The sequence below is a fragment of the Coregonus clupeaformis genome, chromosome 6, assembly GCF_020615455.1.
Source record: "Coregonus clupeaformis isolate EN_2021a chromosome 6, ASM2061545v1, whole genome shotgun sequence".
Lineage (NCBI taxonomy): Eukaryota > Metazoa > Chordata > Actinopteri > Salmoniformes > Salmonidae > Coregonus > Coregonus clupeaformis.
In genome coordinates, this window is record NC_059197.1 from 323,214 (window position 1) to 350,833 (window position 27,620).

Here is a 27,620-nt window from a genome sequence, read left to right on the forward strand (position 1 = left end):
TTAGTAAAGAATAAATTGGCTACATTTCCTTGAATTGACAATTCTGTGAACTGTCTTGGGCAAGTTTAAAATGTACACAATACCTGTTAGTAAAGGTGTCATCTAAAGATGACCTGCAGGACCTTGCCTGGATTTGTAATCTTGCATGATGTCTACTTTGATGCTAATCAGCATAGTCAAAATCTTATCAATATATTCGGCTCTATTTATTCTAAGTCACCTTGTCCGAGAGAGATTTACACGGTTAAGCCTACACAAAACACAGCCCTTCTTTTAAATGTTTCTAAAATCCCCCATTGGAAAAATAAATGGTGGAAAAAACGATTGGAACCATTTCCCTGTTTGACCGCAATGTTTTTTGGGTATTATGCCTCCTCCACTGTGGGGCTCTATGGATATTCCCTCCAAATCCATTTCTTCACTGAATGTTAACACTTTGTTCAATGTGAGACTAACATCATATGCGTAAACCTGTCTGTGAAGTGATTGCCCCACTTTGTGAAACGGCAGGAAATAAAGCATATTTTTAACCAAGTATTTGTGTAGGTGTGTGACTTTACCCGGGGGCTCCTGGGGACCCAAGGGCTGCATGTTTTGGTTTTTGCCCTAGTACTACACAGCTGAATGATTATTTGAATCAGCTGTGAAGTGCTAAGGAAAACACCAAAACGTGCAGCCCTTGAGTCCCCAGGACCGAGTTAGAGAAACACTGCTTTATGCTATATCACGCTCAACAGTTTCCCGTGTGTATCAAGAATGGCCCACCACCCAAAGGACATCCATCCAACTTGACAACTGTGGGAAGCATTGGAGTCCGCATTGGCCAGCATCCCTGTGGAACGCTTTCGACACCTTGTAGCGTCCATGCCCCAACGAATTGAGGCTGTTCTGAGAGCGGGGTTTTTAATGTCTTGTAGACTCAGTGTATGTCAAGGTGGTCCTGCTTGGCGTGTGAATGTAGTAAAACAATTCAAAAATCAGAAGTCCAGGCAAAAAGACTTGTAAATCAGCTATTGCTAGACATTTTGACATCAGTATTAACATTACAAGCTGAGATTCTGTCGTTTCAGAACATACAAAATAAATTCAAGTGACAAACAGAAATCAAGTCATTAATAATATTAATATATTTATATTAATACCTAAAAGGCTTTTTTTTGTTCAAGTTTGGAACATCGACCATTTGTTTAAAAATGGAGGGTAGTCTGTCTTTCATCTGTAGTGTTGGACACGTCGTCCATCTTGGTTCCCTCCGCGTGGCCCTAGGCTCTGGACCCTTCCAGTTTCCTCCAGCACTACTTGCCAATTTCCAGTTACCCCACCATGACAAACTGCATTCATACATGGAATGAAAAAAATAAAAAATAAAAAATAATAATCACAAAATCCATAGATGCCGCAAAGATCTGAAAATACGGAGATATGTACTGCGACCTTCCACCCTCAACTGGGCCTTCCACATTCACAACCTGGCCTCCAAAACATTACTGTTACCCATTGAAAAAGAAAGAAAACAGTACATCACATTTGTTTCACTTCACTTGAACTGCAAAAAAAATTAAAATAAAATAGGAAGTCTACATTAATTACGATTCGCTGCAGATCCCCCCCACACAAAGAAGAGTGAGAGTTAAACTGAAATTTGTAGCGGTGTACATGACAGAATACAATGGCTCCTTTTCCCTGGAAAATGACATTTCACTCTGCCTGGTTTCCACATGTCCGCTTCACCCCAGGAGCGAGGGCGAGAAAGGCGGTTGGTCGTTGTTAATCGTTCTTCTTCTCCTCCTTTGCTTTTTCTGTTATGGCGGCGACCTCCCCTGTGGCTGTGACCTCCCCTGTGGCTGTGACCTCCCCTGTGGCTGTGACCTCCCCTGTGGCTGTGACCTCCCCTGTGGCTGTGACCTCCCCTGTGGCTGTGACCTCCCCTGTGGCTGTGACCTCCCCTGTGGCTGTGACCTCCCCTGTGGCTGTGCTGTCCTTGTTAGGGTCCACTCCAGTGGGTTCCGCTCCGCTGGTGCCAAATTCATTCATCCGGTTGGGATCCACCCTGTAGATCCAGCGCTGGTACAGGTAGACAAAGAATACTACGTCTGTGGGAGGGAAACATAAGAGTTAATACAGGGAACCAGGGGTGTAATGTTCACCAAAACCCATGGTTCAGTACGTATTGTGGTTTTGGGGTCACAGTTCAGTTTCGGTACAGCGGGAAAATGAAATGCCAACAGTTACTGTAGTAACATTTTTGGCCATTTAAGAAAATACAAAGTGTTGATATTCCTGATTCCATGTATGATCATGAGTCATATAATGCCTGATGAGGAGCACAATCAGGAATACCAACACTTTGCCCTCAGAACAGCCTCAATTCGTCGGGGCATGGACTCTACAAGGTGTCAAAAGCGTTCCACAGGGATGCTGGCCCATGTGGACTCCAATGCTTCCCACAGTTGTGTCAAGTTGGCTGGATGTCCTTTGGGTGGTGGACCATTCTTGATACACACGGAAAACTGTTGAGCGTGAAAAACCCAGCAGCGTTCTGACACAAACGTGCTACCATAACACGTTCAAAAGCACATAAATATTTTGTCTTGCCCATTCACCCTCTGAATGGCACACATACACAATCCATGTGTCAATTGTCTCAAGGCTTGAGAATCCTTCTTTAACCTTTCTCCTCCCTTTCATCTACACCAGGGATGGGCCCGCTGACCAATTTGTAGGCCGGCGGACCAACTCAACTTCCTGTTGAGACTTAGAATAATAGAATACACAAGGTGCAGTTTAAAAATGTGGTTGTGCATCAGCAGTCACTCAATTAGCCCATGTCAGCAAGAACATTTTTGATTGGTAAGTTAGTCTAGTGTCCAGCTATCTAAACTTGTAGTAAGCATGTTCGAATTACCGACCGGGGTGGGGCCCATTGATCATCAGTTATCATATTAAAAACGGAAAACATTTGCCTCCACCCTATGGCAAAATGTGTAGAATTGCAGGAATTGAACTTTAAATATATAGATTTTTTTCTCTTCGCTGTGACGAGGGGGGCCGCTAAAATGCTATTTGGTAAACACATCATACCGGTTGTATTTTGAAAGTTATATCTTAAAACTAGATTGCTGACATGCAAAACATTTTGGAATTATATTGGTGCGGCTGGCTTCCGGGTTAAGCGAGCGGTGTTAAGCAGCGGCGCAGCTTGGCGGGTCATGTTTCGGAGGAAGCATTACTCGACCTTTGCCTCTCCCGAGCCCGTTGGGGAGTTGCAGCGATGAGACAAGATTGGATCGCGATTGGATATCACGAGATTGGGGAGAAAAGGGGGTAAAAAAATACAAAAACAATTATATATTATTCTTTTTAGTTATTAAAAAGGAATACAAAAAATAAACAGTTCAGTCCCATTGTAAAGTGTAGCCTAATGTATTTGAGGCTTAAGTCCTAAAGTATATTTATTATAATCCACATAATAATTCAAATGAAAGACTGGGTATGCTAAAGACAATCAGAATGTCTTTAACCCTGCTTCATAGTATCACTTATTTTGAACGAAAGCCACAAATAAGTGAGTCACTCAGCCCTATGCTGAAAAATTTAGCTGTCCACGGTTTTGAAACAATCTTCAGTGACCATTGAATTGTCGCCTTTCCCTATATGTTGCTATGTGCATAATAGTGAAAATTGAGGAGAGGAAACACCAACTTAATTACACTGAACAAAAAGCTTATTTCTCAAAAATGTTGTGATCAAATGTATTTACATCCCTGTTAGTGAGCATTTCTCCTTTGCCAAGATAATCCATCCACCTGACAGGTGTGGCATATCAAGGTGCTGATTAAACATCATGATCATTACACAGGTGCACCTTGTGCTGGGGACAATAAAAGGCCACTAAAATGTTCAGTTTTGTCACACAACACAATGCCACAGATGTCTCAAGTTAAGGAAGCGTGCAATTGGCATATTAATTGCAGGAATGACCACCAGAGCTGTTGCCAGAAAATTTAATGTTAATTTCTCTACCACAAGATGCCTCCAACGTAGTTTTAGAGAATTTGGCAGTACGTCCAACCGGCCTCACAACCGCAGACCACATGTATGGCGTTGTGTGGGCGAGCGGTTTGCTGATGTCAACGTTGTGAACAGAGTGCCCCATAGTGGCGGTGGGGTTATGGTAAGGGCAGGCATAAGCTACAGACAACGAACACAATTACATTTTATCGCTGGCATTTTCAATGCACAGAGATACCGTATCGAGATCCTGAGGCCCATTGTCGTGCCATTCATCCACCGCCATCACCTAATGTTTCAGCATGATAATGCACAGCCCCATGTCGCAAGGATCTGTACACAATTCCTGGAAGCTGAACAATTTCCTAGTTCTTCCATGGCCTGCATACTCAGACATGTCACCCATTGAGCATGTTTGGGATGCTCTGGATCGACATGTAAGACAGCGTGTTCCAGTTCCCACCAATATCCAGAAACTTCACACAGCCACTGAGGAGTGGGACAACATTCCACAGGCCACAATCAACAGCCTGATCAACTCTATGCGAAGGAGAAGTGTTGCGCTGCATGAGGCAAATATGGTCACACCAGATACTGACTGGTTTTCTGATCCACGCCCATACCTTTTTATTAAGGTATCGTTGACCAACAGATTCATATCTGTATTCCCAGTCATTTGAAATCCATACGTTAGGGCCTAATGAATTTACTTAAATTGAATGATTTCCGTATATGACCTGTAAAAGCTTTGAAATTGTTGCATGTTGCGTTTATATTTTTGTTCAGTATAATAGGTCTATAATCAATAGCCTAACTGTTAAACGTGCCTGTCTTTATAAATCATCCATATACACTACAATATATATATACAAAGATGTGGACACCCCTTCAAATTAGTGGATTTGGCCATTTCATCCACACCCGTTGCATAAAATTGAGCAGACAGCCATGCAATCTCCATAGACAAACATTGGCAGTAGAATGGCCTTACTGAAGAGCTCAGTGACTTTCAACGTGGCACTGTCATAGGATGCCACCTATGTCAGTTCGTCAAATTTCTGCCCTGCTAGAGCTGACCCGGTCAACTTTAAGTGCTGTTATTGTGAAGTGGAAACTTCAGCCTCGAAGTGGTAGGCCACACAAACTCACAGAAGGGGACCACCGAGTGCTGTAGCACGTAAAAATCGTCTGTCCTCGGTTGCAACACTCACTACAGAGTTCCAAACTGCCTCTGGAAGCAACATCAGCACAATAACTGTTCGTTGGGAGCTTCATGAAATGGGTTTCCATGGCCGAGCAGCCGCACACAAGCTTAAGATCACCACGCGCAATGCCAAGCATTGGCTGGAGTGGTGTAAAGCTCGCCGCCATTGGACTCTGGAGCAGTGGAAACGCGTTTTCTGTAGTGATGAATCACGCTTCACCCTCTGGCAGGCTGACAGACGAATCTGGGTTTGGCGGATGCTAGGAGAACGCCACCTGCCCCAATGCATAGTGCCAACTGTACAGTTTGGTAGAGGAGGAATAATGGTCTGGGGCTGTTTTTCATGGTTCGGGCTAGGCCCTTTAGTTCCAGTGAAGGGAAATCTTAACGCTACAGCATACAATGACATTCTAGACGATTCTGTGCTTCCAACTTTGTGGCAACAGTTTGGGGAAGGCCCTTTCCTGTTTCAGCATGACAATGCCCCCACGCACAAAGCGAGGTCTATACAGAAATGGTTTGTCGAGATCGGTGTGGAAGAACTTGACTGGCCTGCACAGAGCCCTGACCTCAACACCATTGAACAACTTTGGGATGAATTGGAAAGCCGACTGCAAGCTAGGCCTAATCTCCCAACATCAGTGGCCGACCTCCCTAATGCTCGTGGCTGAATGAAAGCAAGTCCCCGCAGCAATGTTCCAACATCTAGTGGAATGCCTTCCCAGAAGAGTGGAGGCTGTTATAGCAGCAAAGGGGTGACCAACTCCATATTAATGCCCATGATTTTGGAATTAGATGTTTGACGAGCAGGTGTCCACATACTTTTGGTCATGTAGTGTATCACTACAGGAATAAGACTGATCCTGCTTCTGTTGCCTGTTTGAGTGTTTGTTTAATAGCCTACTGATTCTGTGAGCACCAAGCCTCACACAACTGCAAAATGGCGGATAAAGCCATTTTTACAAATCCGTCCGTTTATAATCTTTGCTATGCTGTAATAAAGGCTTTACACATTTCTTTGTTAGAACAGTCGCTGGTATTACTTATCTAGTGCTGTTTACACTGTTCCAAACAGGCAGAAAAACTATCGTAATCCAACACCACCTGTTTGTCACACATAATATGCAAGCAGCTCTCGCTCCTATACCCTCCTTTTTCTTCATCTTCTTACTGTTATTATTACAATTATTATGATCATCATTATAATAAGTCATGTCATTATATGGCTTCTTATAGTAGTAGCCTTGTGTAACCACCACTGAGTTGTAGGCCTAAGAGTGCGTCCTGTTTAGTCTTAATTCCGTAACTTGCTATGCATGAAGCCTCTCCAGTCATAAGAGTTCCACCTAGTTGTCGACAGATACCGTATCTAGGAGACCCCATAAGCTGTCCTAACAGTTAAAGAGTTACCAGCAGGTATCTTGATTATAGAACGAGGCAGTGAGTCAGTGGTTCCTGTGCCATAGACGGGCAATTGCTTTGGAGTTAAAATAATGTTTTTATATTTCTATATGATCAACCCATTGTAAAGGAAAAAGGCTCAACGCTCGCTCACCATTAATTATTCGTTTTACTAAACAAGTTTAAAAGATTGACGTTTCGGTCTTTAATGGCCTTCAGAATAATCCCAAAGTGAATGGACAAGTTCATATTGGGCAGGGGGAAGAGAATTAAGGAGAACTCTTCAACTGGTGGTGCTAATGAGACGTGTGGTAGAGCCTACAGGTTGGTACTCAGGGTGTGGGGTACTATGGTCAATGTCTCCACCTAGTGATGAAATACAGAAGTGGAACCAGTAAAAAACAATTGGATAACTTGGCAAGCTTTTTTCAACTACAGTAGGTGTAATTGATATACAACCATCACTATATAATGCATGTTGAATTGTTTTCAAAATTTTTACCAATGCAACATTTGATGAACAACCACATTCACCTCGGTTGTCTGAAACATGCTGCGGCGTTCACAGCTGGCGATGCCTCATCTGTGGGCCAGGTGTAAATCGTTCGAAGCCTAACCTATTATTGAGATACAAAAGAAGCCATTCCACCCTTGATGGGCTATCAGCAGGACAATAGACTTGCTGAGTTGATTTCTATTTTTAGGGACTTGAAATTGATGTTTTAGGTATAGCCAGGACTAGAATTTCGTGAGTTTAGGGGCAAGGCCATTCGGCCTTCAAGAGGTCCCCAATTTGCCAGGGCACCAAGGCCATTAACCAAAATAGCCAATTAAATTGATTTGAAAACCAAAAAACAGTAGCTATTCTATTAAGAAAAACATAACTGTTTGTAAATGTACATAAATAATTACCCTCAAAGTGTAGGTGACATGTCCAGACCGATGCAGACACGAGGCGCCTGAAAATGTAGCCAAACTTTAAGGAGCCTTTTAATAACATAGTGCCTTCAGAAAGTATTCAGACCCCTTTTTCCACATTTTCTTACATTATAGCCTTATTCTAAAACTGATTCAACTGTTTTTTCCCCCTCAATCTACACACAATACCCCATAATGACAAAGCAAAAATAGTTTTTAGCAAACAGCACACAGCCAAGAGCTCAATTTCGAGTCTCATAGCAAAGGGTCTGAATACTTATGTAAATAAGGTATCAGTTTTTTATCTTTATTAAATTTTCAGAAAAATTATAAAAACCTGTTATCCTTTGTCATTATGGGGTATTGTGTGTAGATTGATGAGGAAAATGTTTTATAAAATTTTTTTGGGGAATAAGGCTGTAACGTAAAAAAAATGTGGAAAAAGTCAAGGGGTCGGAATACTTTCCGAATGCACTAAATGCCAGTCATGGTTGACAAATATAATTTAGGATCATTATTAATATCTAAAGGCTTGATTCTGTCGACATACTTGAGTCACTGTTGGTTCTGATAGAGAAAGGCCAGTGCCTGTTGCACACTGCAACATCACCCACCTTCCCATCGTAATTGTTTAACACCCCGACATTTGTCATTTTATGAGGCATGTCTTGCCATGTTCCGACCATGGGAATGTTAAGGGGATTCTTTTATAAACACTTCCTCATATGCAATTGAAACCAGTACTTCTTTCTCTCATGTCCTCAACTTACTTTCGTCGTCCAGCAGCCAAAGACACAATCCTAGTCATATTAACAACACATGCTTGTTGATGCGTCTTTGGATCTTCCCTATTTCAAAATTTCATTAGGATATTTTCATCTCGGTCATATGAAACCGCTCACATTTGTGGTGCACTTTTGAGAAGGGTGTATCCCCGCTAATTGCATTTTGGAACATTTGCGCTTATAGCCTACTGCAGTGTGCGCATTGCAACATTTTAAGCTAAACATTGTGATCTGTTGCATCAGCCTGATTGCTTTTAAAAGGTTTTTTAATGTACAGTGGTTGTGTTATTTATGGATCTATCGCGTCCCACAACTGTCCCGGAGTGTGTTTGGAATATTTCATTCTCGCACAGAAGGACAAGCTGACCAATAGAATAGGTCAACTTTCCTACTAGATTGACATAGGCTAGTACTATTGCTGTTCGTTAGGCCTACTCATCTTGTTGGCTGACGATAAGTTAATGTGGACAGTTCTTCTAACAACTTTAATATGCGCCTCCAAATTCGATAAGGACGTGCGCCGTTGCATCAGTCTGCCTTCACTTGTAGCCTACTTCGAAGCGGCAATGCCTGTGAGAAGGACCCGATCACGTGATGGGCATTGGCTAATAAGAATTGAGATCTGGCGATTGGCAGCAGGGAGAAGGGAATTCTTTTTTTTTTTTTTATGCAGACGATTTGGAACAACAACAAATACAATAATAGTACAGCCAAGATTAAAAACAGTCGCATTCATTCGTGATTGCAATTGCTTTAGCCAACTTGTTGCAGTTCATTGTTTAAAGGCTCCCTTTGTTACTTATTTGTATAACTAAAATGCTCGAACGAAATTACCAGACCAAAAGATGACAACAGTTCACCTGACACAAGACTAAAGTTTGAAACGTCTAACTCAATATCGCAGACCTGATTTGACGAAAATGATCAACCCCCTACAAATGACAATTTATTATAATCCACATAATCAAAACAACCTTATAATAGGTCATGACATACAGTATATACTGTATATCCAATAGAAAGAAGTATACAGTATTGTTCATCAACATCTTTGTATTTTCATTAATAAAATAATGATACAAATACTAGATGGAGTAGATTTGCTCAAACATGCCCTCTAGTGTTTCAAATGAGCATTAACGGCAAGCACTGCAACTCACCTATACACATCACAGCATACCGTTCACTATACCTCAGTATGATGCAACTTAAATGAGGAACCACTGTAGTTGTTTTAACAGAACAGCCTGAACTGTTGTTTTTCCAGCTCAGATGTACTCAAAAGGCATACAATGCAGCATAGGCATAGCCTATAGGCCTGGTGTTATTACTTTGTTAATTATTTTATTTTTTTTACAAATGCATTAATTCGGGTCCACAGCGCAGCCCGAACAAAGGTCCCCGTACCGAACGGTTCGGTACGAATACCGTTAAACCCCTAAGGGAACTAGGGTTTTCTAATATCAATGGGATAGTCATTGTTAAGAACCGGAATGTACTAAGTCTATGAAATGTGTGTGTTGGAGGGCAGTGAGTGATAACACGCACCGTCTCTGAGACATCCTATCCTGTACATCATGGGCATCTTGATGACAAAGGCGAACAGGTCGTCGATGAAGGTGTTCAGTGCCTTGTAGGTGAGCATCCTCCATGGGAGGTGGGCCACAGACTTCATCTTATAGTTGATGAACAGCTGTGGCGTCATCGTGATGAAACCTGAGCCAATCACAAAGCAGACACGACGACGCATCAGATCGACGAAACAACGAGCATCACACTTAGTCCGTCTCCGACAGTGTCATTTAGGGGAGAATATCAATTAGGATGTCAATTAATAAAGAGAGTCATTTAGGAGAGAATGTGTTAACAAGGACAGACCATCAATAATGATAGACTTCTGGGTCAATAAGGCTAGATTGTCCGCTAGGACAGACTGTCAATAGGGATCAGACTATGTAAATGAGGATGAAGACTGCATAGACTCCCACATGTCCTAGACTGTGCAACTGATATTTAGCAATTTGATCATCACAGCATAGAAAACAAGGGAGGGAAGGATGATTTTCCAAGACCAGAAAACTAGGAAATCCTAATAAATCAGACCAAAAAAAAATTATACAAAAATTCACACTTCTGAAAAATGACCACCAGTGACTCACCAAAGGTTAACAAGAAGCCATAGAGCATGCCCAGTACGAATGAGTACCAGCCTTTGTGCTCTTGGTACAACACACTGTAGACGGCATAGCACCCGAACAGAGGGTACAGCAGCCATGACAGGTACCTGAAAGCCATCTACACAGAGGGTCGAAGAGAGGACAAATACATCAGTACAAGATTGTCCATGCTTGCGCTCAATAAAGGTATTGTATTGTGTCGTGTTGACATGTTTCCTTACATCGTCGAAGGCTTTGGTGGAGGACTGCACGTACGTTGACTTGTCTTTTATTGATAAGCGTGGGAGGATCCCAAACAATTTGTTTTCTCTGTCCAACTGGGGAGAGACAGACATCCAGATTAGCTAACAAACAAGGATTCATTTGTGCAAACAAACACATTGAAATACCTGTTCTCCATCTCACCTTGACGTCCATGACCTTGGTGATCTTCCAGAAGTCGATGAGCAGGCCGATGAACACGCTGACCTGGATGTTATGGGACACAAGATAGGGATTAGTAAAGAGACCACTCTGCTCTAGTACAATGGTCATGAATGACATGCGTACAGAGCCTGCTATGATGAATTACATTAAGGGGTCTGGTGACAAGTCTTTATTTGAATCCTTTTTTAAATAAATGAAAACCCACTGACCTGCACCACAAAGTTGGTTTCATTGTCCAGGATGTAGAGCAGCACCACCATTGACTGGAACACCCCGAAGACGATGGAGCGCACAGAGAGACCCTCCATAGACTGCCTGCTGTTCCAGAACTGGATGTCTGACACACACACAGATGAGTACAGAAAGAACATTCAACCACACCATAAAATACATGTTATCCAAAAGGGGTCTTATAATAGGCAGCTAAGCTGTGGAAACAGAAGCACAGTGAGATCACCATTCTTGAACGCCAGGAACTCGAAGATGCTGTGTACGATGGAGACCACGATGGTCACGCCCAGGAGGTACGGGTTGGTTTCCAGCAGGGCCACCTACAGAGACAACACAGTTCCTTAGCAACTGTTACCAGGGAACCAACATGGAGTCTAGACTCCGGGCCCAGACTGATTCTGATGTGCTATATTGGAGGAGCAAAAGCAGAACAGAGACCTATATCTCCTTCTCCATTTACACCCTGCCCCCGGCCTATGACCTCCAACCCCTGACCTTGACAGAGTCCTGGTCATCGTCAGACTGCTCGTAGGTGTCCTCTGGCAGGAAGTTCCATGGTGAGCGGGCGTTCTGGGCAGCGTAGAGCTGCCAGCGCCACAGGGACAGCGGGCAATAGGAGAGGCGCAGAGGCAGCGACGGCAGGGTCTCATTGATGGGGTAGTAATCTTTCTGTAGGTTCCAGTAGTCGTTGAAATAGACGATAGGATAATAGTCGCCGCTCACCGCGTCAAACTTCACATCTGTAGGGTAAAAATTATGGGTTGAGAAAATGAGACAGTAACTAAAAGGAATTTCACCTTTAGCTAGATATTTGTAATGAAGCAATAGATCTCAACCCTCCTAGTATTTGCTCTGGTATGACCCACTGAGAAGCATGAGAATAGGTGGGTCGAGCTTACGTTGGTCCAGTGGAGGGGGGACCGAGCCCTTGACCCAGGCTGTATGGTCGTCCACCATGTTGATGGTGAGGTTGGGGTGCCAGTGGGAGATGATCTCCACTGGGCCATGGCTCTCCGCTCGCTGGGGAAGAGAAAAGGAGAACGGCAGTCAATCAATACTGTGTGGACTGGGTCTACTGACCGAACAGGAATGGGGTCTACTCATCATGGTAAACACAGCTGACCTTGATCATCTCCGGGTCGGTCTCAGTCTCCCCCGTCAGCAGGTTCTTAGTCTTCACGAACTTCCTGCGTTTGAACTTGTTCAGCACTGAAAGAGTCAGAGGAAAACGTGAGTCAAACCACTGACATACTAGTTTGAAAAGGTCTAGCATGCACCAGAGTAGGGGGCTGTGTGTCAGTTACTTACTTCGCGTGGCATGGACTGTCGCTAGCCGACGATACTGGCCCTTGCGTTTGGGGTCTGGGTGGAATCCAGTTTTCGTGAAATACACGTGGATGTAGAAGGAACCATTCATTTGCACCTTCTGTAGCATGTAGGATCAGAGAGAGAGCGAGATTAGAAAATGGACATCCTACCTTTACTTCTCTCTCCTGCTCCCTCTCCTCCCCAGACTCCCCCCTCACCTCTGGGATGTCCAGATCTATTGAGTGCTCATAGCAGCCGTCCCCCTCTTCTCCAGCGTTCCAGTCTCCATAGACCAGGTCTCTATGGAACCAGAACAGGGACTGTGTGTCGTTGAAGTCAGAGAACACCTCGTCCTGGGAGATGTACACATACAGGTCCTGAGTGCAGGAAAAAAAAAACAGGTTAACATTTATTTCCGTTTTCTATTTCCATATTCTCCTATTGATTTGTCCATATGGTACTACTTTGGGTGGTTGTTTGCTGTGGCACAGCTTCTTTGTCCAGCAGTGTGTCAAGTCAACAAGCGATCCAGGATCAAGCTCATCCACGGACACTAGTTGTGCACACAACTCACCCAGAGAACTACCACTGAGCGGCAGGAACAGACCAAAGGTCAATCAGGAAGTCAATACAGTCACGTGACCTGGGGTTAATTGCTTATGCAGAATGGTGTGAAAAGGCTGGCATACCATGAGGCTTTCCTTGGGGAAAAGGTTTCGGCTGGGTAAATGCGGCGCCCCTGCTGGGGTACTGGGGTCTGGAGTAGAGGACCCCCTGCGGAACCAGCTACTGATGGCCCAGATGACAAAGATCCTGCAGAGGACAAGGGAAGAGAAGAAGAAAGTCATGTTAGTTTAAATTAATTATATTTCTATGATTGGGACCACCCCAATGACATCACCCCATTAAAGTTGAAATGTAAAACGGTTAAGGTAAGGGTTAATGTTAGGTTAGGGTTAGGGTTGAGGATAGTCCCAACGATCCCACTTAGTATCAACCGTAAAGTAAGAATGTGTGTCTGAAAAAAAGGTTGAGATAAAAGACAAGCTTTTGTTTTTTTATATCTTTAACATCAGATGTTGGAGAGGATTGATTATAGCTCCTTGGTGTCCACATCACTAACAAACTATAATGGACCAAACACACCAAGAAAGTCGTGAAGAGGGCACGACAACGCCTTTTCCCAATCAGGAGACTGAAAAGATTTGGCATGGGTCCCCAGATACTCAAAAAGTTCTACAGCTGCACCATCGAGAGCATCCTGACTGGTTGCATCACTGCCTGGTATGGCAACTGTTCGGCATCCGACCGTAAGGCGCTACAGAGTGTAGTACATACGGCCCAGTACATCACTGGGGCCAAGCAGTACCGGAGCACCAAGTCTAGGTCCAAAAGGCTCCTTAACAGCTTCTACCCTCAAGCCATAAGACTGCTGAACAATTAATCAAATGGCCACCCGGACTGTTTGCATTGACCCCCCCTTTGTTTTTACACTGCTGCAACTCGCTGTTTATTATCTATGCATAGCCACTTTACCCCTACCTACATGTACAAATAACCTTGACTAACCTGTACCCCCGCACATTGACTCGGTACCGGTACCTCCTCTATTGTTATATTATTGTGTTTATTATTTATACTTTAGTTTATTTAGTAAATATTTTAACACCATTTTCTTAAAACTGCATTTTTGGTTAAGGGCTTGTAAGTATTTGGCGCATGTGACAAATAAAATGTCATTTGATTTTAACCCTGTTGCCTAATATGATGGTCTTGTATCCCATCAAGCTACTACTGTCAGGCAAACAACAGGGGCTTCTTCAAAGCCATCGTGTTTTGAGCATTAAGTATCAGTTGACTGAAATACTCCACGGGAATGTGTTGTAACAGTATGAAACTCACACTGTCCTGCTTATGACAGGACCCAACTCTCCTGATACTCATTAATGAACCCTAAACAAACAATGTCATTCTAATCCCTCGCTGGCCCCAGCATTCTGGTTGTGTCTCCACTCATGAGACGACCAACAGAGTGTGAGGTGATTCCAAGAGGTTGAGAAAAGTTACATTATCTAGCAAACACTGAAAATTCAACAAAAGCACACATTCAAGACAGGACACCTCCGACATTAAATTAGATGCTGCTGTTGTGCTTGACTTGAATGAAGGTCTTAGTCATTGTCTCAACAACCAAGGTTGCCTCCCTATCACTCTAAACACTGTAGCTTGAAGTGTGAACTGGTTTCTCTCTAATGAGCGTAATTTGTCTCTGTCAACAATCCCCTGATATGACACCACAATACAAAGGCTGCATTTAAATATATTAGGCATTGTAAATTAATTGACTGCAGGTCTGTCGAGCTACTCTAGGTGAATGTGGCAGTTTAGAGTGGGAGAAGGCCATAATCCCAGTCAAACCAGGGCTTGGCCCAGACCCCATTAAAGGATAGCCTTACCATCAACGGTACTACTTAAGTACCATAGTACTTAAACACACTGCACCCCCCAATTCTAGTAAACAGGGGCTGTCTATAATATATACAGTTGAAGTCGGAAGTTTACATACACTTTAGCCAAATACATTTAAAGTAATTTTTTCACAATTCCTGACATTTAATCCAAGTAAAAATTCCCTGTTTTAGGTCAGTTAGGATCCCCACTTTAATTTAAGAATGTGAAATCTCAGAACAATAGTAGAGAGAATGATTTATTTCAGCTTTTACTTCTTTCATCACATTCCCAGTGGGTCAGAAGTTTACATACTCAATTAGTATTTGGTAGCATTGCCTTTAAATAGTTTAACTTGGGTCAAACGTTTCGGGTAGCCTTCCACAAGCTTCCCACCATATAAGTTGGGTGAATTTTGGCCCATTCCTCCTGACAGAGCTGGTATAACTGAGTCAGGTTTGTAGGCCTCCTTGCTCGCACACGCTTTTTCAGTTGTGCCCACAAATGTTCTATAGGATTGAGGTCAGGGCTTTGTGATGGCCACTCCAACTTTGGAAGTATGCTTGGGGTCATTGTCCATTTGGAAGACCCATTTGCGACCAAGCTTTAACTTCCTGACTGATGTCTTGAGATGTTGCTTCAATATATCCACATAATTTTCCTTCCTCATGATGCTATCTATTTTGTGAAGTGCACCAGTCCCTCCTGCAGCAAAGCACCCCCACAGCATGATGCTGCCACCCCCGTGCTTCACGGTTGGGACGGTGTTCTTTGGTTTGCAAGCTCCCACTTTTTCCTCCAAACATAACAATGGTCATTATGGCCAAACAGTTCTATTTTTGTTTCATCAGACCAGAGGACATTTCTCCAAAAAGGACTATCTTTCTCCCCATGTGCAGTTGCAAACCGTAGTCTGGCTTTTTTATGGCGGTTTTGGAGCAGTGGCTTCTTCCTGGCTGAGCGGCCTTTCAGGTTATGTCGATATAGGACTCGTTTTACTGTGGATATAGATACTTTTGTACGCGTTTCCTCCAGCATCTTCACAAGGTCCTTTGCTGTTGTTCTGGAATTGATTTGCACTTCTCGCACCAAAGTACGTTCATCTCTAGGAGACAGAACGCATCTCCTTCCTGAGCGGTATGACGGCTGCGTGGTCCCATGGTGTTTATACTTGCGTACTATTGTTTGTACAGATGAACGTGGTACCTTCAGGCGTTTGGAAATTGCGCCCAAGGATGAACCAGACTTGTGGAGGTCTACACATTTTTTTCTGAGGTCTTGGCTGATTTCTTTTGATTTTCCCATGATGTCAAGCAAAGAGGCACTGAGTTTGAAGGTAGGCCTTGAAATACATCCACATGTAGACCTCCAATTGACTCAAATGATGTCAATTAGCCTATCAGAAGCATCTAAAGCCATGACATCATTTTCTGGAATTTTCCAAGCTGTTTAAAAGCACAGTCAACTTAGTATAGTGAATTATAAGTGAAATAATCTGTCTGTAAACAATTGTTGGAAAAATTACTTGTGTCATTCACAAAATAGATGTCCTATCCGACTATAGTTTGTTAAAAAGAAAATTTGTGGAGTGGTTGAAAAACGAGTTTTAATGACTCCAACCTAAGTGTATGTAAACTTCCGACTTCAACTGTGTGTGTGTGTATATATATATAAATAAATAAAAAATAAAAATAAAAATAAAAACACACACACACAACCGTTCAAAAGTTTGGGGTCACTTAGAAATGTCCTTGTTTTCCATGAAAACATACATGAAATGAGTTTGAATAGGAAATATAGCAAAATGAATAGGAAATGTAGTTATTGACAAGGTTAGAAAATGTTTTTTTTTTTTTTTATAATAATTGTGTCCTTCAAACATTGCTTTCGTCAAAGAATCCTCAATTTGCAGCAACTACAGCCTTGCAGACCTTTGGCATTCTACTTGTCAATTTGTTGAGGTAATCTGAAGTGATTTCACCCCATGCTACCTGAAGCACCTGCCACAAGTTGGATTGGCTTGATGGGCACTTCTTACGTACCACCATACGGTCAAGCTGCTCCCACAACAGCTCATTAGGTTTGAGATCCGTTGACTGTGCTGGCCACCCCATTATAGACAGAATACCAGCTGACTGCTTCTTCCCAAAATAGTTATTGCATAGTTTGGAGCTGTGCTTTGGTTCATTGTTGTAGGAGGAAATTGGCTCCAATCAAGCACCGTCCACAGGGTATGGCATGGCATTGCAAAATTAAGTGATAGCCTTCTTTCTTCAAGATCCCTTTTACCCTGTACAAATCTCCCACCTTACCACCACCAAAGCACCCCCAGACCATCACATTGCCTCCACCATGCTTGACAGATGGCATCAAGCACTCCTCTCTAGCATATTTTCATTTGGTCTGCGTCTCACAAATGTTCTTCTTTGTGATCCGAACACCTCAAACTTCAATTCGTCTGTCCATAATACTGTCCAGTGTCTGTGTTCTTTTGCCCATCTTAATCTTTTCTTTTTATTGGCCAGTCTGAGATATGGCTTTTTCTTTGCAACTCTGCCTAGGTCAGCATCCTAGAGTCGCCTTTTAACTGTTGACGTCGAGACTGGTGTTTTGCGGGTACTATTTAATGAAGCTGCCAGTTGAGGACCTGTGAGGCATCCGTTTCTGAAACTAGACACTAATCTATTTGCTCAGTTGTGCACCGGGGCCTCCCACTCCTCTTTATATTCTGGTTAGAGCCAGTTTGAGCTGTTCTGTGAAGGGAGTAGTACACAGAGTTGTACGAGATCTTCAGTTTCTTGGCAATTTCTCGCATGGAATAGCCTTCATTTCTCAGAATAAGAATAGACTGACGAGTTTCAGAAGAAAGTTATTTGTTGCCGGCCATTTTGAACCCGTAATCGAACCCACAATTGCTGATGCTCCAGATACTCAACTAGTCTCAAGAAGGCCAGTTTTATTGCTTCTTTAAATCAGCACAACAGTTTTCAGCTGTGCTAACATAATTGCAAAATGGTTTTCTAATGATCAAATAGTCTTTTAAAATGATAAACTTGGATTAGTAAACAAAACGTGCCATTGGAACACAGGACTGATGGTTGCTGATAATGGGCCTCTGTACGCCTATGTAGATATTCCATTAAAAATCAGCTGTTTCCAGCTACAATAGCCATTTACAAGAGTTTGGACACACCTACTCATTCAAGGGTTTTTCTTTATTTTTACTATTTTCTACATTGTAGAATAATAGTGAAGACATCAAAACTATGAAATAACACATGGAATCATGTAGTAACCAAAAAAGTGTTCAACAAATCAAAATACATTTTATATTTGAGATTCTTCAAATAGCCTTGATGACAGCTTTGCACACTCTTGGCATTCTCTCAACCAGCTTCATGAGGTAGTCACCTGGAATGCATGGCAAGAACAGCTCAAATAAGCAAAGAGAAATGCCAAGAGTCCACCATTACTTTAAGACATGGTCAGTCAATCTGGAACATTAAAAAAATTCTTAAAGTGCAGCCGCAAAAACCATCAAACGCTATGATGAAACTGGCTCTCATGAGGACCGCCACAGGAATGGAAGACCTAGAGTTACCTCTGCTGCAGAGGAAAAGTTCATTAGAGTTACCAGTGTCAGAAATTGCAGCCCAAATAAATGCTTCAGAGTTCAAGTAACAGACACATCTCAACATCAACTGTTCAAAGAAGACTGTGAATCAGGCCTTCATGGTCGAATTGCTGCAAAAAAAACACTACTAAAGGACACCAATAAGAAGAAGAAACTTGCTTGGGCCAAAAAAAACACAAGCAATGGACATTAGACCGGTGGAAATGTGTCCTTTGGTCTGGAATCCAAATTGAGGATTTTTGGTTCCAACCTCTGTGTCTTTGTGACGGATGATCTCTGTATGTGTATTTCCCACCATAAAGCATGGAGGAGGTGGTGTTATGGTGTGGGAGTGAAGGAAAAGCAGCCAACAAGTGCTCAGCATATGTGGGAACTCCTTCAAGACTGTTGGAAAATAATTCCAGGTGAAGCTGGTTGAGGGAATGCCAAGAGATGCAAAGCTGTCATCAAGGCAAATGGTGGCTATTTGAATATATATTGATTTGCTTAACACTTTTTTGGTTACTACATGATTCCATACGTGTTATTTCATAGTGTTGATGTCTTCACTATTATTCTACAAAAAAAACTGTAAAAATAAAGAAAAACCCTTGAATGAGTAGGTGTTCTAAAACTTTTGACTGGTAGTAAGTAAGTAAGTAAGTAAGTAAATATATATATATATATATACACATACATACACATACATACATACATACACACACACGCATACACATAGTGCACTCGGAAAGTATTCAGACCCCTTGACCTTTTCCACATTTTGTGACAGCCTTATTCTAAAATGGATTCTATCGATTATTTCCCTCATCAATCTACACACAATACCCCATAATGACAAAGAAGAAACAGATTTGTTTTCCAAAAACGGAAATATGACATTTACATTAGTATTCAGACCCTTTACTCAGTACTATGTTGAAGCACCTTTGGCAGCGATTACAGCTTCGAGTCTTCTTGGGTATGACTCTACAAACTTGGCACACCTGTATTTGGGGAGTTTCTCCCATTCTTCTCTGCAGATCCTCTCAAGCTCTGTCAAGTTGGATGGGGAGCGTCGCTGCACAGCTATTTTCAGGTCTCTCCAGAGATGTTCGATCGGGTTCAAGTCCAGGCTCTGGCTGGGCCACTCAAGGACATTCAGAGACTTGTCCCAAAGCCACTCCTGCGTTGTCTTGGCTGTGTGCTTAGGATCGTTGTCCTGTGGAAGGTAAACCTTCGCCCCAGTCTGAGGTCCTGAGCGCTCTGGAGCAGGTTTTCATCAAGGATCTCTGTACTTTGCTCCGTTCATCTTTCCCTCGATCCTAACTAGTCTCCCAGTCCCTGACGCTGAAAAACATGCCCACAGCATGATGCTGCCGCCACCATGCTTCACCGTAGGGATGCTGCCATGTTTCCTCCAGACGTGACGCTTAGCATTCTGGCCAACGAGTTCAATCTTGGTTTCATCAAACCAGATAATCTTGTTTCTCATGGTCTGAGAATCCTTTAGGTGCCGTTTGGCAACTCCAAACAGGCTGTCATGTGCCTTTTACTGAGGAGTGGCTTCTGTCTGGCCACTCTACCACAAATGCCTGATTGGTGGAGTGCTGCAGAGATGGTTGTATTTCTGGAAGGTTCTCCCATCTCCACAGAAGAACTCAAGAGCTCTGTCAGAGTGACCATCGGGTTCTTGATCACCTCCCCCCGATTGCTCAGTTTGGCCGGGTGGCCAGCTCTAGGAAGAGTCTTAGTGGTTCCAAACTTCTTCCATTTAAGAATGATGGAGCCCACTGTGTTCTTGGGGACCTTCAAGGTTGCAGAAATGTGTTGGTACCCTTCCCCAGATCTGCGCTTCGACACAATCATGTCTCGGAGCTCTACGGACAATTCCTTCAACCTCATGGCTTGGTTTTTGCACTGTCAACTGTGGGACCTTATATAGACAGGTGTGTGCCTTTCCAAATCATGTCCAATCAATTGAATTGACCACAGGTGGATTCCAATCAAGTTGTAGAAACATCTCAAGGATGATCAATGGAAACAGGATGCACCCAAGCTCAATTTTGAGTCTCATAGCAAAGGGTCTGAATACTTATGTAAATAAGGTATCGTTTTTTTTATTTTTAATACATTTGCAAACATTTCTAAAAACCTGGTGTATTGTGTGTAGATTGATGAGAAAAATGTTTTATTAATCATTTTTAGAATAAGGCTGTAACGTAACAAGACATGGAAAAAGTCAAGGGGTCTGAATACTTTCCGAATGCACTGTGTATATGTGTGCGTGCACATCTCTGACCCACCTGAAGAGGACTCCTTTTATGACCGACCATGCGTTGGGTGGTGGAGCCGGCTGTTGCTGTGCAGGGTCCCCAGCAGCAGTCTGTACAACCTGGCCATCCACGGCTGCAGCAGCTCCATTGCTGCTCACCTACACACAGACACACACACTACATCAAATCAGGGAATCCTAAGATAGGTTTCCATCCACTAGCAAAATATCCCCCAAAAATATATGCACATTTTTACAGAAGTGTTTCTCTCTAACTGGCTTGTTACGGATGAAAAGCTGTGCGTGATGACATAGCCTAGTGCACATAAAAAGCACCTTTTCCGCATAAGTTTCCATGAACTTAATAAAAAGTTCAATGTGATTCCTTCGGTTTTGACACAAAAACTGTTGATATCAATAGCAAACTTGCCCAATCTTGTCTTTGTGCATGCTCACTAGACAACACTGATAAAAGGAGAGTTTAGGTTTAACAAAAAAAAACACACAATCCATTTCACTAGCTAGGTGACAGATTAATGAGAATATTATAAACTCTAAAATGGGTTTCTATCGCATTTCCAACTCTACTGATGGTTTAAATGTTGCATTATATAGCGAATGTACCCACTCTGGTATTGGCACGTGCGCTCTATCCAACAGCTCGCAGATATAGTGCGGGTATAGCCTACGTCAGGGTTCTTCAATTCCGGTCCTGGAGGACCGAAACACTTCTGTTTTTCATCCTCTCCTTCTAATCAGGGGCTAATTCAGACCTGGGACACCAGGTGAGTGCAATTAACTACCAGGTAGAAATAAAAAACAGAAGTGTTTCGGCCCTCCAGGACCGGAATTGAAGAACCCTGGCCTACGTGATGAGATCATTGACAAAAGAGTGAGATTATTTTAAATTTGTCTAACGGCCATCATGTCACCAGAATAAGACCCTCAATATTTATTGTAAAGGAGCATCAAGCTCATCACTTTGCACTTTCACCACCCTGGGAAGTTCATCATAATTTATTTAGCTGAATAAACTGCATGGTTTTCCGAGTCATAGTGGGAGGAGCACATATCATCGCGTGACTCCAAGTTTACTTCGATATGATGGTTATTATACCACCTAACTGACCCTCAATAACCGGTCAACAAACGGTTACATTTTCCCCAAACAGTAACATGAGGTGCCCAACAGAAAATACTATCAGAGATCTGTATATAATGATGAAATGCTTAGTCTCCGCACTAACAATGGGAGTCGTCCCAAGGCTGGAAGGCATGCGACAAGCTTGCAGGCAGGCGACAAGCCCACAGAAAGGCATTGGGCATATTTTTTTTACAGATTTTGGCGAGAGTGAAACCTCCTGCTTCGCCTCTTCCTCTCAAATACCATGCAAGGACCGGACATTTTTCATTAAGAGCCTCATACAGTCAAAAGGCTATAGCCTGTTATTTAACATGCAACTCCTGTGATGAAGCAGCTAATAAAACGTCATTTTTAAACATTTGCCAAAACGCAATTCACGGGAATTGTGAAAACACTGTTCTAAACAGCGCACCTTGCGAGCAGTTCCATACGTGTCAGAGATGGAAATCTCAGTTAGAAACTTAGAAAGAGGGGGAATCTAATAGCAACAACTAGGATGGGTTGCTAATATGACTAGGATTGTGCCTTTGGCTTCTGGACATTGAAAGAAAGTTGATATGAAAACCAATTGAACAGGAGAGAAATGCTGGTTAATGGCATGAGGAAGTCTTTATATAATAATTACCTCCACATTTCTTGGATGGATTTTCGCACGCCTACTTTAAAGCAAGGTAAGACACGGCTCATGATTTGAAGTAAAGTCAAACGTTCAGGTTTCAAACAAATATACTGCCACAAGCTCACATTGCAAAGTGGTGGGTGACGCGCTGATAGCCTTCCTACCATTGACTATAGCCTATGCACTCGAATGGGAGGCGTGCTTTAGTTACGAGTTGAGATTGAGAAATAAAAGTTTAACCCGCAATTGCATTTAGAATTGTTATTTGCTGTGCAATGACTAGGCTGACAAAAGCACGTTTCTCATCAGTACAGGCTTTTTGAGGAGCTACTCTTGCACTGTGTGACAGGTGATCGGCTATTCTGCTCGTCAAACTAGCCTCTGTATTTAATTCCACTAAATGATGCAAATTCACCTATAGCATGACCGGTCAAATGGTTAACCGTTAACATCCCTAGTCTGTCTGCATTTATAAAATTGTACCGAAACGTCCTGTTTCCATCACAGCTGTCGTGATTTTACTTGCACACAAACTGGATGGAAACGTGGTTACAGACACCAAAACAAATTCACCCATATCTGGTCTATTTTGTTTTGTCGACAGTAGGACATTTTACCCAAAAGTTTGCAGTTTCCATGAACACTATTAGTAAAGATAATTGATTTACCAGCACCAGCTAAATTTTACCTAAAGCGAGCAAGACAAAAAAGAAGACCCAACAAGGGTGACTTAATGTGGCACTTTGGGGTTATCCAGTCTGGGACTCATTTCAAGAGCCACCAATGAATTAGGTGAGTCACTTATAAAGACAGTGATTTCCTTAGGCTTCTCAATGATTTACACTGCATTCATGTTCCCCCGTTAGCCTGCTACTAGGACCCATGATGAAGTAGCTCCTTTGATAGGGTGATAGGATTTGATGTGTAAGCAAAACCTGTCTAATTAAGTTAAATGGTTTGAGGAGAGTGCAGCATGAAGGAAGCATTCCAAGCAAAGAACGTGTTAGTCAGAAAGCCCAAGCAGGGTTGCATTTTTGTCCAGTGGCACAAAAGACAAGCTCACAAGACAGGCCCCACTATCTGAAAAATCACATCTCCCCTCCATGTCACCAACACAAAAGAGACGGACAGCAAGCCTCTAGGAACAAACTGCACTGACAGTCAAAAAGGTTTCAGTCAACACAGTGACCCCCATGGACTAAGAGGCTGAAGCTAAACAGTGCTGCATGAGTGCTTACACGTGAAGGCAGCAGTTTCCTTATGATGTTAACTGGCTGGAATGATTCCATTATCTGCGGCAGATGCTGTTTTGTTCTCGAAGGCACCCCAAGATAACCATTACACAGGATCCAACTGAATGTTATTTTCCCAGTAAGAGATAATCCTTACAACTCACATTGTCAACTGGGGTTAGCATTTAACCCACTACTACTCATTCAATTCTGCCAATGGGACACAGAGTAAAAAAGTTCAAAACAACAAATGGCTGTGCCTACTGCTATGAGGCAAGACAGCCCTTATCTGTCTATCTTTAATGGGGGAATCGGAAGACAGCTGCTGCCTTGGCTCCTGTAGCATTCCTCATTGGTGAGATGAGTGACAGTATCTGAGATGAGGACCAAACTGGTTCCTATGAGAGGGAGATACTCCCAGTTGATAATCCACTGCATTCACGAGTATCTGCGCAAACAAGCCCTGAGGACCACCACTCTGAAGGCTAGCGTGGTAAGAGGGCCTCTAGATGAGGCATTTGAAGTCGTTTTAATAACTGAACACACCTGTCAAATCAGGAGGCTTGTTGAGACACAGCAAGACATTAGGCCCCACAAATCAAAAAAAATTTTACATGCGTGGTCTCGCAGTGAAAAGCAAATGTCACGTGAACCAAACAAATTTAATTTATGGGATCTGTTCAGAAGGGGATGACAGTCCCGTGGCATGCATGTGCACTGATGTTTTGCTGTTTGCTCTGCAACATGACAGAAAAACTTTTTCTACCTAAGCATAACTATGTATGTATGCAAATGAGTACTCATTTTGCCTCTGCCTAAACAAAAATTGTCACAGGTAAATGTTCCTCCAATTTGCAAAAGGAACTCATGGAGTTTGACTGAAGTCAACATTAGCTCGCTAACTGATGAGCAGTGGCTAGCTTGCTAATAACTAACCAGTAGATCCGACCCGCTTGCTTACAGCTGCACTTGGGTCAGACAGGCTTACCACGTAGATTGTTTAGGTTAGCCGGCGTCTCACTTGGAAAACATACCTCAATCCAGGGATGAGAAATGCTTTGTACTCGGAATTGTCCCATTTTCCCAACTGTTACAGGAGAAGATTGAACGACAGTTATCAGTAGCCACAGCAGCCATTATGGAATGGCATGTCGCATTGAACAACAAAGGAGCAGATTGGCTGACACCGCAATTCCAAAATGGCTGATGTGGCTTCTGCTACCTACCATGAGGATGAAAAGGGCAGTTTTCCGGAAAAACAGCCTGGTCTCATAGACTAGACGTAACATAGTAATTGTAAATCCAGTTTTACATTTGGTATGTTACACAAGACAGATGGTTACTTAAGGCAAAAATTAAAGCAGGGTGGTTGGTTAGGGTGGATGAATGGGCATATAACGCAAATGTCTAGCAACTCAAAGGTCGCAAGTTCGAGTCTCATCACGGACAACCAAAGCATTTTAGCAACTTTTCAACTACTTACTACTTTTTAACTACTTTGCATGTTACCTAATCCTTTTAGCTAACCCGTCCAGCAAACTTCTTAGTGTAACAGTTGGGATAATGGTAGGCTGGACAATAGAACGAGTCAAAATTCACCCAAGGCTGAAAAACGGCAATAGAACATTGGCTAAGCTGGAACACTAGCGCGAGCCCATAGCAAATGAATTGAACCAAATGTTCGAAGAGCCTCTTCTGACTGGAGTGATGCTTAGAATTCAATTTCGCCTAAATAGCACACAAAAATTGTATCCTTTTATATTACTACTACAATATGTTCTTAGGACGAAACTGGCAAAAAAAATGTGCGTAGAAAGTAAACATCCGCACCTCGACGGTGTCAACTGTGCTTATGTCTACGTAATGAGAAAGTATGGAAAAAAACAAAAACTTCAGACTCGTTCTGGTCTAGTGATCGATGACAACCGAGCTCGCTGCCCAGACTTACATAATTGCAAAGAGGATATTCTCCTGATTTAAATGGTGTCTGACGTAAAAAAAATCTAAATATACACATTGTGAGATATTTGGCAAAATAGACCGGCATGCCTCTCCATAGGAAAACAATGAGGGGAGCTCAGCGTTCCAAGGGCAAAAATTATTTTGGGGCTAGCATTTGATGACAACAGAGCTTGCTGCCCAGACTTACATAATTAGAAAGAGGAGATTATCATGATTAAAATGGTTTCCGACTTGAAAAAATCTAAATATACAATCAAAAAATTCCCCTACAGGAAACAATGGGACGACCTCAGAGTTCCATGAGTAATTTTTTGTTGTTGTTGACGTTTTAACTACCAGCAATTGGATCAACGTGGGCAGGTCTCATTGCCAACAATAGCGAAGCAGGCATTGTGACGTAGAACAATAGGCTGGGAATAGAACATTCGGAAGGCGAGTTGATGCCATGGTGCTCAATACAACTAATAAGAGCTGTTGTTCTGTGATTACTTCAAAACTATGGCAAGCAGCTGGTAAATATGGTAATATTATTAAACTGGGCTCCACGGCAGATGCAATTAACTCATTTTAATCAGAAAAAAGCACAACACATTTCTCATCCCTGGATTGAGATATGTTTCCAAGCCATATCTTGCGCCAGCTCCGCGGTGTCTTAATCTACACAGGAAGCCTGTCTGACCCTAGTGCAGCTGTACACAACCGGGTCGGATCTGCTTGCTAGCTAATAAGATGCAACATCCATATCTAAGTAACGTTAGCTAACTAACCAAAATCTAGAAAACACATCGATGTTAGATATATTCTCAGCGACGGGCTGTGATTCGTTTGGCACACAGTTGATAGTGATAGGCAGCAGACTAGTCAATCAAGTAATAACTTTAGTCCATTGAAGAAGGCCGTGTGATTAAGGTCATGTTGGACAAATTATTCTGCTAACGAACGTTAGCTAGCTACATAGGCCGACGAAATAGCATTGCCAGTCTAGCTAGCCACTCTTGTAGCTAACTAGCTAGGTTAGCCAGCTAATAGCTAGCTAACTAGCTTAAAGCTGGCTAACCCAATCATCCACTGGCATGAGTCATGACGAGATCTGTTTCCCCAAGTACCGACCTAATAATTTTTTTCAGAAATATGTTTGTCGAACAGTTCTGTTCGCTTATCAGAAAATAACACAACTAACTTGCAAGATGCTGTAACAAACGCACCGTGAAAGGCAGGAGTCGTTTTTAAACCGACCGGCATTGACGACGTCAAAGGCTCGCGTGTGAAATGATCACACTTCAATAACATGTCTGCAGTGCGACTCACTACTCTAGTTAACCATATGCCGATATTGGTACATTCACACATTGAAGAAAGTCATACAATTTAATTCATTTTTACCTCGCCATTGGTTTGCGGAGAAGCTTCGGTCTCCTGCGACGCCATCTTCGCAGTCTCTTTCGCACACTACTGGCGATGAAATCGCAGTCCTCGCGTGAGCTCAGATAGGTACATCATCAACGTGACGTTTTTTGCGAAGAAGCAAGTCATCCCATGTTGGTATGAAGACATCTGAGGGACTTATTCTCTATTTTCAGCAGTCCCTCTTTTAAACAATAGAGGAGACAGCAGCTTGTTATATCTGCCACATTCTCTTTACTGTATGTTGTGCTTACTGTATTTGTGTCTGTTGTAACCCAGAGGTGTAAAGTACCTTTGTAAAAATACTTTAAAGTAATACTTGCAACGCCAGGGTTGTGGGTTCGATTCCCACGGGGGCCAGTATGAAAAATGCATGCACTCACTAACTGTAAGTCGCTCTGGATAAGAGCGTCTGCTAAATGACTAAAATGTAAATGTAAATGTACTTAAGTAGTTTTTGGGGGT

The 27,620-nt window shown here is 42.6% G+C and overlaps 1 protein-coding gene across 1 annotated transcript; it reads right to left on the bottom strand.

The window, feature by feature from the left end:
• Positions 1–996: 996 nt before the first annotated feature.
• LOC121567377 (cleft lip and palate transmembrane protein 1 homolog) lies at positions 997–27,237 on the bottom strand. The gene is made up of 15 exons (XM_041877382.2): positions 27,135–27,237; positions 20,826–20,953; positions 13,151–13,274; positions 12,680–12,838; positions 12,462–12,579; positions 12,277–12,362; positions 12,053–12,173; positions 11,649–11,893; positions 11,380–11,473; positions 11,132–11,259; positions 10,902–10,964; positions 10,718–10,813; positions 10,479–10,614; positions 9,868–10,035; positions 997–2,093 (listed from the first exon to the last, which is right to left on the bottom strand). Exons 1-15 carry the CDS (start codon positions 27,177–27,179, stop codon positions 1,768–1,770), a joined length of 2,037 nt encoding a protein of 678 aa, XP_041733316.1. The 5' UTR covers positions 27,180–27,237; the 3' UTR covers positions 997–1,767.
• Between the last annotated feature and the right edge of the window lie 383 nt (positions 27,238–27,620).

Coding starts and splice junctions, on each gene's coding strand:
- LOC121567377 (XM_041877382.2), bottom strand. CDS start 27,179: ATGGCGTCGCAGGAGACCGAAGCTTCTCCGCAAACCAATGGCGAG. Junction 10,965..11,131: donor AAACCAACTTTGTGGTGCAG/GTCAGTGGGTTT, acceptor CATAACATCCAG/GTCAGCGTGTTCATCGGCCT. Junction 10,036..10,478: donor TGGCTTCTTGTTAACCTTTG/GTGAGTCACTGG, acceptor TGATTGGCTCAG/GTTTCATCACGATGACGCCA.